Source organism: Mustelus asterias, chromosome 8 (assembly GCF_964213995.1).
Source record: "Mustelus asterias chromosome 8, sMusAst1.hap1.1, whole genome shotgun sequence".
Taxonomy (NCBI): Eukaryota; Metazoa; Chordata; class Chondrichthyes; order Carcharhiniformes; family Triakidae; genus Mustelus; species Mustelus asterias.
In genome coordinates this window covers 134,309,200-134,320,398 of record NC_135808.1, presented here as the reverse complement: position 1 = coordinate 134,320,398, position 11,199 = coordinate 134,309,200, and the positions used below count along the sequence as shown (strand labels likewise).

The following is an 11,199-nucleotide window of genomic DNA, read 5'->3' as shown; positions in this document are numbered from 1 at the left end:
CTTTAAACTTGAAGTTATTTGTGTAACTGATCCTGAGGATCATCAAGCGTTTAAATAGCTGCCTTGCATTAGGTTAATTTAACTGAAGTTGGAGCTTGTCTTCCCACACACAGTCCAGTTCGAAGTTTCTCCTGTTTCCATGGCTCACTGATGGCAAACGTCCCCCTGGTACCCTCAGCCCATGTGTCTTGGCAGTGAGTGGCAGCAGGAGATCTCACTTCTTGTCTGATGCCCATTCCCATCACTAGCTTGACTAATCAGGAATGGCTGGTTTTCATTTGTCCTTGTCCTGATTGAGAACCGATCACCTGCAAACCTTTTGCTCTTTGACCTCTGCACAGCCTCTGATAGAATCCCTACAGTGCAGAAAGAGGCTATTCGGCTCATGGAGGCTGTACCATTCTCTGAAAGAGCATCTGACCCAGGCCCCCTCCCCCCCAATCCCATCTCTGTAACCCCACTCATTTAGCAATGCCAATCCCCCTAACCTACACATCTTGAGACACTAAGGGGTAATTTAGCATAGGTAATTTAGCATAGCCAATCCACCTTGCACGTCTTTGGACTGTGGCAGGAAACTGGAGCACCCAGAGGAAACCCATGTAGACACTGAGAATGTGCAAACTCCGCACAGACAGTGACCCAAGCCTGGAATTGAACCCGGGTCCCTGGCGCTGTGAGGTAGCAGCACTAACCACTGTGCCATGTTGCCCTGATGTGATTGTGAGCTCTGTATCTTGTGTGGTACAGTTCCCATACCCGTTACTGTTTGTTCTGCCTGTCCTGCTGCAGTTAACCCATTGCCTGGGAATCCATGCAAGCCAATTACCTGACGCCAATTGGTAAGTGATACTGAACATTCTTCATTTGCATGTTGGAAAGATTAAAGCTATCGTGTGTGACTCTGGCCAGACCCCTTCTGCCTCGGTAATGATTGGGCCATTCACTGGTCAGTTGAACTGAACCGGAACGTGGGGAACAGCAGTGGCCCATTCAGTCCCCTCGAGGCTGTTCCATCGTTCAGTGAGATCGAAGCTGACTGACTTCATTTCATCTCCCCTCCTTTCCTCCACATTTCTGTGTGGGATCACCAGCAGGCGTTGAGAAGGTGATGTTGAGCTGTCATCTTGGACCACTGTAGTCCAGGTGGTGTAGGTGCACCCACTGTGCTGTTAGGAGAGAGTTCCAGGATGTTGACCTCGCGACAGCAAAGGAAAGGTGTTACACTCAGGATGGTGGGTGACTTGGAGGGAGTTTGAGAGGTGGTGTTGCTATGCGATTGATGCCCTTGTCTTCATTGGTGGAGGTCACTGGTTTTGAAAGGTGCTGTTACAGGAGCTTTAGCGCGGAGTTGCAGTGCATCTTGTGGCTGGCGTACACTGCTGTTACAGCATACCAATGTTGGAGAGAGACAATGTTAAGTTGGTAGGTGGGATGCAAATGAAGTGCGCTGCTTTGTCCTGGATGGTGGGAGTGTTGTTGGAGCTGCACTCATCCAGGCAAGTGGAGAGTGTTCCATTGCACTCCTGACTTGCAGATGGAAGATGGGCTTTGGGGAGTCGGGCAATGGAGTTATTCATCAGCGATTTCCCAGCCTCTGTCTGGCTCTCGTAGCCACGGTGTTTATATGGCGGGTCCAGTTCAGTTTCTGGTCAATGGTAATGCCCAGGATGTTGATAGTGGGGGACTCTGATAATACAACTGAATGGGAAGTAATTAAATTCTCTCTCTTTGGAGATGATGACTGCGTGGTATAAACATTACTTACCACTTATCTGCCCAAGTCTTGCAGCAAATGGGCACTGACAGCTTCAGTATCTGAGGAGTAATAAATGGTGCTGAACACTGTGTAAATGGTGCTGAACACTGTGTAAATGGTGCTGAGCACTGTGTAATCATGAGCAAGTGTCCCCATTCCGACCTTGTTTTGGAGGGAATGTTCTTCATGAAGCTGCTGAAGATGATTGGACTTCTGACTCTTTCCAGAAGGAAAGGGGAAGTAAGAATACTGGTCTGAGTGTATCATTCTAACTTGTAGAGAGTTTACCCCCTGCCTCCCATTGACTGCAATGTTGCTAAAGCTCCTTGATGCCATCGGCTGCCACTGTCACCTCTTGAATTCTGCTCTTTTGTCCATGCTGTAATGTGGTCAGGAGCTGATGGAAGCCAAACTGAGCATCAGTGAGCATGATGAGTGTCACTTGACAGCACTGTCTGTGACACCTTCTGTCACTTTGATAATCCGGAATCGACTGATGGCTGGCTGGACTGGATTTTTCCTGTTTTTTGAGGAAGGACAGACTTGGGCAAGCATCTTCATTGTCGGTTAGATGTTGTGTTGTAGCTGTACTGAAACAGCTTGGCTAGGGGTATAGCTAGTTCTGGAAGGTAAGTCTTCACACTGCAACCAGGATACAGCCACGGCCCATAGCCTTTGCTATATCCGGTTGTATTGAGTTTATTGAGCTACCTCTGCTTTAAGAATATTAAGGTCTGTCCCATGCTGGTTGATAATTGGACACTCTGCCTCCCCAACTGAGACATTATTTTAACAAAGCAAAATACTGCAGTTGCTGGATATCTGAAACAAAAACCGAAAACACACAATACTCAGCAGCAGTTGCGGGGAGAGAAACAGTTAATGTTTCGGGTTCATAAACTTCAGAGGAGGAAGTGGCATTGTTACTGGACCAATAATCCCGAAACCCAGGTTAATCCTCTGGGGATCCCCCAAGTTCAAATCTCAATCTCACCATGGCAAATGGTGAAATTTGAATTCAGTATTTTAAAATGAAATGAAATGGAATCAAAAGTCTAATGATGGGTGACTGTGGAAATCATTGTCGACTTGTTTTTAAAAAAACCCATGTCCTTTAGGGAAGGCAATCTGCCGTCTTTACCTGGTCTGGCCTACATGTGGCTCCAGACACACAGCAATGTGGTTGATTGACTCTTAACTGTCCCCCTGAAATGGCTTAGAGAGCCACTCAGTTCAAGGGGCGGCACAGTGGTTAGCACTGCTGCCTCATAGCACCAGGGACCTGGTTCAATTCCAGCCTCAGGTCACTAACTATGTGGAGTTTGCGCGTTAGAACATAGAACATAGAACATAGAACATAGAAAAGCTACAGCACAAACAGGCCCTTTGGCCCACAAGTTGCGCCGAACAATTTCCTTACCTTCTAGGCTCATCTATAACCCTCTATCTTACTAACTGCCATGAACCTATCCAAAAGTCTCTTAAAAGACCGCTTCCACCGCTACTACCGGCAGCCGATTCCACGCACCCACCACCGTCTGAGTGAAAAACTTACCCCTAACATCTCCTCTATACCTACTCCACAGCACCCTAAACCTGTGGCCTCTCGTGACAACCATTTCAGCTCTGGGTAAAAGCCTCTGAGAATCCACTCTATCAATATCTCTCAACATCTTATACACCTCTATCAGGTCACCTCTCATCCTTCGCCTCTCCAAGGAGAATAGACCTAGCTCTCGCAACCTATCCTCATAAGGCATACCACTTAATCCCGGCAACATCCTTGTAAATCTCCTCTGCACCCGTTCTATGGCTTCCACATCCTTTCTGTAATGAGGTGACCAGAACTGGGCACAGTACTCCAGGTGGGGTCTGACCAGGGTCCTATACAGCTGCAGCATTATCTCCCGATTTCTGAACTCAATTCCTCTATTGATGAAGGCCAGTGCCTGCGTGGGTTTCCTCCGGGTGCTCTGGTTTCCTCCCACACTGCAAAGATATGCGAGTTAGGTGGATTAGCCATGTTAAATTGACCCTTCGTGTCCCAGGTTAGGGGAATTAGCAGGGTAAATACGTGGGGTTACAGGGATAGGGCCTGGGTAAGATGCTCTGTCATGTGTGTCGGTACAGACTCAATGGGCCGAAAGACTTCCTTCTGCACTGCAGGGTATGAATATATTAATGAATGCTGTGCCAGGCAGGGAAGTGGAGAGAAAAAGGAATGGAAGATGGAATACTTCAGTTCCCAAGAAGAATCATATTGGAATTGAAACATTACCTCTGTTTCTCTCTCCTCAGATGCTGCCAGGCTCGCTGTGCTTTTCCAGCATTTCCTGTTTCTATTACTTAGGTAGCAAATTAGGGATGGTAATGAGACAAGGAACAAAAGATAAAACTTGGTATGTTTTTTTTTTGCCAAACAGCAGGTATGGAGAGTCCAGAACTGATCATCAATAACAGTTGTGGAGCTCCAGCAGATGTTAGGTCGATGGTGAGGAATGGTGGTTTCGTACATGACCCGTTTGTCGCTGATCAACTCCGGAGAAAACTCAAATTCTTCTTCATGAATCCATGTGAAAAATTCCAAGCTCGTGGTCGCAAACCATGGAAACTGGGAGTGCAGATCCTGAAAATAGCGATGGTTACTCTCCAGGTAAGATCCTTTCCTGTGGGTCTGGAGCCACATGTCGGCCAGACCAGGTGAGTACGGCAGATTTCCTTCCATAAGGACATGGTTTTTTTTTAAAAAACAACAAATCAATAATGATTTCACGGTCACCCATCATTAGACTTTTGATTCCATATATTTTTTAATACTGAATTTGCTGTGGTGAGATTGAGATTTGAACTCGGGGATCCCCAGAGGATTAACCTGGATTATTGGTCCAGTAACAACACCACTGCCTTCTCTGAAATTTATTAACCCGAAATGTTAACTGTTTCTCTCCCCACAACAGCTGCTTCAGCTGCTGATTACCAAACTTTATCAGAGCTTCCTGGGAATGAATGAGTTTTGTGTGTCTTTCAGTGATCTAATATATGGGAACTAAAGCTATTAAGCTGTGAACTTCCAGTTGAAACAAACAGGCACGTAACATTTCCGTGTTAGACTGTGACTCTTCCAACAAAAGAAAATCTGACCATTTTCCCTGCCCCCACCCCTCCCCTTTTTTCTGTTCAACAATTTCACCCATTGCTGAATCCCCCCCCCCCCCCCCGCCCCCATCAATACCCTGGGAGTTGCCTTTGACCAGAAACTAAATTGGACTAGCCATAAAAGTACTGTGGCTACAAGAATAAATTGGAGGCTGGGAATTCAGAGGTTAATAACCCACCTCCTGACTCTCCAAAGCCTGTCCACCACAAATAAGGCACAGGTCAGGAGTGTGATGGAACTCTCTTTTTGCCTGGATGAGTGTGGCTCTGCCAAAACTTGATGCTTGACACCATTCAGAGCCATGCACCATTGGCACTATCTGTATATTCCTGTGCTTTTCATCTATTGCTGGATCAAAATCATAGAATCCCTACAGTGCAGAAGAGGCCATTTGACAGAGACTCTTACCCAGGCCCTATCCCTATAACCCCACACATTGCCATGGCTGATCCATCTAGCCTACACATCTCAGGACACTAAGGGGCAATTTAGCATGGCTGGTCCACCTAACTTGCACACCTTTGGACTGTGGGGGGGAAACCGGATCACCTGGAGTAAATCCACACAGACATGGAGAGCATGTGCAAACTCCACATGGACAATGACCCAAGGCTGGAATTGAACCCGGGTTCCTGGCACTGAGAGGTTGCTGTAGTGCTAACCATTGTGCCACCGTGCTGCCATTCATTCCCTCCAAGCATAGTGAGTGTACTTGCACCACACGGGCTGTTTTAATTTGTTTAGTCAGAGTATGTGGGCTGGCTAGGCCCACATTTATTGCCCTGAGAAGGTGGTGCTGGTAGATTTGGTTAATAGATGCTGGCTTTGCTCATAGCCCAAGAATTAATAAAAATAAAAATTGATAGCCAGGTAGTGAAGGGTGTGTGTGGTTGCATCGGTAATTGAGTCAGTATCGCTATGGCAACATGCATTCTTCCTGGAACTGCATCGAACTTGTGCCCCAAGTCCATTAGTTCAATGACGCCATCTTTCCATCTGGTCTTCTACCTACACTGCATTTTCCCTCTGCCGTTCCTCCCAGCCTCCTTTTCAGACTTGCTTCATGCCAGGTGCCCAAAGTATTTCCATTTCTCTCTTTCTCTCTGTCCACCGCCGCTAACAATCGATCAGTGTTTTCAACTCCCACCTCTTATAAAACCCACTTGTTCCTGACTTAGTGCATGTTGAAAGGATGTTTCCCTTTGTGGAAGAGGCTAGGAATAGGGCATGCAGTTTCGAAATAAGGGGTTGCCCAGTTAAGACAGAGATGAGAATGTTTTTTTTCTGAGGGTCATTACTTCCCCAGAGAGTGGATGAGGCAGGGTCATTGAATAGTTTTCCAGTAGAGGTTGATTAATAAGGGTGTTGGGGGCAGGCAGAAAAATGGAGTTGAAGCCATAATCTTATTAAATGGTGGAGCAGGCTCAAAGGGTCAAGTGACCTCCGAGAATCATATAGTGCAGAAGAGGCCCTTCGGCCCATCCAGTCGGCACTGACACGTTAGAAACACCTGACGTCCCACCTAATCCCATTTCCCAGCACTTGGCCCATAGCCCTGAACGTTATGACGTGCCAAGTACTCGCCCAGATACTTTTTAAAGAATGTGAGGCATCCCGCCTCCACCACCCTCCCAGGCAGCGCATTCCAGACCATCACCACCCTCTAAGTAAAACAGTTTTTCCTCACATTCCCCCCCGCCGCCCCCCCCAACGTCTTGCCTGTTGCCTTGAACTACTTCTGATTTTTTAAAAATAGGAGCAGGAGGAGGCCATTTGGCCCTTCGAGCCTGCTCTGCTATTCATTATGATCATGTCTGATCATCCAACTCAATAACCTGATCCTGTCTTTCTTCCACCACCACCACCCCGCCGCCCCCCCCTCACAACACACACATTCTTTGATCCCCATCACCCCAAGAGCTATATCTAATTGCTTCTTGAAACCATTCAATGTTTTGGCCTCAACTGTTGTCTGTGGTAGTGAATTCCACAGGCTGACTGCTCTCTGGGTATTTTCACCCTGAGCATCGTTTACAAACACCAAAGTTCAAAAGAGCGGATTCATTTTTCCTGTCAGTCATCCTTGTGGTCCAACATTCTGCTTGGCCATGGGAAACAGCAATGCTTTAAGAAGTTTAAGCTGAGGATTGGACTTGGGGAGACACAACAAGTGTGCACCTCTAAACCCAACAACTCACATTGAAGCACAGGTGAATCCTTGTCTAATTCCCGCCACCTGAATGAAATGAAGCAATATTGTCTTAACAGGCCTTGAATAATTTCAGTGACCCTACAAGAATGATCCCTGGAATGAAGAGCTTGTTGTACGAGGAACGGTTGAGGACTCTGGGTCTGTACTCGTTGGAGTTTAGAAGGATGAGGGGGGATCTTATTGAAACTTACGGGATACTGCGAGGCCTGAATAGAGTGGACGTGGAGAGGATGTTTCCACTAGTAGGAAAAACTAGAACCAGAGGGCACAACCTCAGATTAAAGGGATGATCGTTTAAAACAGATGAGGAGGAATTTCTTCAGCCAGAGAATGGTGAATCTATGGAAATCTTTGCTGTAGAAGGCTGTGGAGGCCAGGTCATTGCGTGTCTTTAAGACAGAGATAGATAGGTTCTTGATTAATAAGGGGATCAGGGGTTATGGGGAAAAGGCAGGAGAATGGGGATGAGAAAAATATTGAACGGCGGAGCAAACTCGATGGGCTGAGTGGCCTAATTCTGCTCCTATGTCTTATAGCCTTATGGACCCAGCCCCTCTGCTTTCCGGGGAAGAGAATTGCATAGACAAATGACCCTTCTGAGAGAAAAGAAATTCTCCTCTGACGGAACAGCGGGTGAATTGTAAATCTGTAACGCAGGACATCTGGTTTGTTCGGTGTACGATGGGGTGACCAAATCAACGGCAGTAGACCTTGTCGCTTTTACCTGCACCAGATGCTGTCTTCATCCTATTTTCATTATGATTCTGCAGTTGTCCAACTCCTGTGCTAGTGATGATTTACCCCCCTACCCCAATGTGGCAAGCTGCCCAATGGAATAAAGTTTAACGAGGCTGGCAGTGGGTCACATTTCCACCAGGAATCCTGGACTTGATAACATCGCTGAAAATCGGTCGTACATACTGTCCACACCTGAAAATAAATAATGATTTTCTTCATCTGTTAGCCGCTCCATTTGTCATGCAATTATCCTTCTGTTTCTTTTCAGTTAGTTCTGTTTGGACTGAGCAATCAGATGGTTGTCCTCTTTAAGGAGGAGAACACCATAGCTTTCAAACATCTCTTTATTAAAAACTATGCGGACACAGCTGATAATGCCGATAATGATTTTGTAATCTACACACAAAGTGAAGTCTATGAGTATCTCAATTACATATTCAGTCAGGTAAGTGAATCATTACATTCGCTCCGTTTGCTCAACTTCCTGGTTCAGCTGGAGTCGGGCCTTTTGTATGTCCTTTTTATTGTATATTTTGAAATGCATGGCACGCACGTGACTAACTTTCATTCCTGGGCGATGGTTATTTTCCAGTTGGTTTTGAAAAGAGAAACAAGTTTATCAAATAAACCCGGTGTCATGACTTCTCAAACGTCTTGGGTTGGATAAGTGAAGCAAGATTTCGAGAGGCAGGTGGACGCTGTGATAAAGGATATAAGGTCATTGGAAGACTGGTTTCACTCAACTCTCCAGAGACTGGGGTGTGCGATCTAAACTGGCAGTTCTTGAGGGAGTGCTGCACTGTCAGAGGTGCTGTCTTTTAAAAGAGACATTGCCTTCTCTGGAAGATGTAAAACATTTTTTTTTTGAGATAAGCAGAATAGTTTTCTAGTGTCCAGGCCAGCATTTATCCCTCGGCTAACAATCGTTATCTGCTCATTCAACACCTTGGAGATTGCTGTGTGCAAAATGACAGCTGGGTTTCCTTTGAAGGACAATTCTCCATTTGGCGTTGCAATTCTTAAAGTCTTGACCTCATTAAGGAATTATAAAAAATGCAAGCTTTTTTTTTTTTGCTGATCTTTATGATTTGAGTGTGACCATGGAAACCCGACAGTGCAGAAGGAGACCATTCGGCCCATCGAATCTGCACCGACCACAATCCCACCCCAGGCCCTATCTCCACAACCCCACACATTTACCCTGCTAATCCCTCTAACCTACACATCCCAGGACACTAAAGGGCAATTTTAGCAAGGCCAATCAACCTAACCCGCACATCTTTGGAGTGTGGGAGGAAACCGGTGGAAACCCACGCAGACACCACACAAGACAGCGACCCGAGCCGGGAATTGAACCCAGGTCACTGGAGCTGTGAGGCAGCAGTGCTAACCACTGTGCTGCCTTGCCACCCCAGCGACCACACAGGTCGTTGTTAGTCCGTGCAAAATCTAATATGTTTATTATGGACCTGTTTGGGGGGAAAAAAATCATTGCAAATCTTTCGATTCAACTTGTAAATGAGACTCTTCCTTTCCTTCGAGAGCTTGCTTTACTGATGTAAAGCATCCTAGTTTGACAATGCATTAGGTGGCGTTCTACTGATGTATAATGGATGAGTGGAAACTTTGGACTTTAATAGTGTTTTGTAACAGTAGCTGCAATGGAGAAACTCTCTCCTTTTGTGTGTCTCAGAATTGGACTTCACTGAAATGTGCTGCTCGTGTTTTGTAACTTAGCGTTCCAATGCTGAGTGTCTCTCAATAGCTAGGATTGTCCATGACAGAAGTGCACGTGGCTTTTAATTGAATAAAGTGATTTATAGAGTCAGAGGTTTACAGCATGGAAACAGGCCCTTCAGCCCAACTCGTCCATGCTGTCCAGCTTTTACTATTAAGCTAGTCCCAATTGCCCGCATTTGGCCCATATCCCTCTATACCCATGTAACTGTCTAAACGCTTTTTAAAGACAAAACTGTACCCACATCTACTACTACCTCCGACAACTTGTTCCAGACACCACCATCCTCTGTGTGAAAAAATTGTCCCTCTGGACCCTTTTGCATCTCTCACCTTAAACCTATGCCCTCTAGTTTTATTCTCCCCTACCTTTGGGAAAAGATGCTGACTAACTACCTTTTCTATGCCCCTCCATTATCTTATAGACCTCTATAAGATTGCCCATAAGTTTGCTACGCTCCGGGGGAAAAAGTCCCAGTCTATCCAGACTCTCCTTATAACTCAAACCATCAAGTCTCGGTAGCATCCTAGTAAATCTTTTCTGCATTCTTTCTAGTTTAATAATCTTTTTATAATAGTGACCAGAACTGTATACTGTATTCCAAGTGTGTCCTTGCCAATGTCTTGTACAACTTCAACAAAAAGTCCCAACTCCTGTATTCAGTGTTCTGACCAATGAAACCAATCATGCGGTCCCTATATTCAAGAAAGGGAACAGGGACAGCCCGGGAAATTACCGACCGGTGAGTCTAACCTCAGTGGTTGGTAAGTTGATGGAGAGGATCCTGAGAGACAGGATTTATGATCATCTAGAGAAGTTTAGTATGATCAAAAGTAGTCAGCACGGCTTTGTCAAGGGCAGGTCGTGCCTTACGAGCCTGGTTGAGTTCTTTGAAAATGTGACCAAACACATTGACGAAGGAAGAGTGGTGGATGTGGTCTATATGGACTTCAGCAAGGCGTTCGATAAGGTCCCCCATGCAAGACTTCTTGAGAAAGTGAGAGGGCATGGGATCCAAGGGGCTGTTGCCTTGTGGATCCAGAACTGGCTTGCCTGCAGAAGGCAGAGAGTGGCTGTGGAGGAGTCTTTCTCTGCATGGAGGTCAGTGACCAGTGGAGTGCCCCAGGGATCTGTTCTGGGACCCTTGCTGTTTGTCATTTTCATAAATGACCTGGATGAGGAAGTGGAGGGATGGGTTGGTAAGTTTGCTGACGACACCAAGGTAGGTGGTGTTGTGGATAGTTTGGAGGGATGTCAGAAGTTGCAGCGAGACATAGATAGAATGCAAGACTGGGCGGAGAAGTGGCAGATGGACTTCAACCCGGATAAGTGTGTAGTGATCCATTTTGGCAGATCCAATGGGATGAAGCAGCAGTATAATATGAAGGGTACCATTCTTAGCAGTGTAGAGGATCAGAAGGACCTTGGGGTCCGGGTCCATAGGACTCTTAAATCGGCCTCGCAGGTGGAGGATGCGGTCAAGAAGGCGTACGGAGTACTAGCCTTCATTAATCGAGGGATTGAGTTTAGGAGTCGGGAGATAATGCTGCAGCTTTATAGGACCCTGGTTAGACCCCACTTGGAGTACTGCGCGC

General features: G+C 46.2%; 1 protein-coding gene across 1 annotated transcript in view; it reads left to right on the top strand.

The window, feature by feature from the left end:
- Positions 1-4,289: 4,289 nt before the first annotated feature.
- Positions 4,290-11,199, top strand: part of LOC144497574 (mucolipin-3-like) — a 28,839-nt gene continuing 21,929 nt past the window's right edge. The window contains exons 1-2 of the mRNA XM_078219011.1: positions 4,290-4,412; positions 8,135-8,311. Coding sequence (XP_078075137.1) covers positions 4,323-4,412; positions 8,135-8,311 — 267 coding nt within the window. The 5' untranslated portion in view covers positions 4,290-4,322. The remainder of the gene's footprint in view (positions 4,413-8,134; positions 8,312-11,199) is intronic.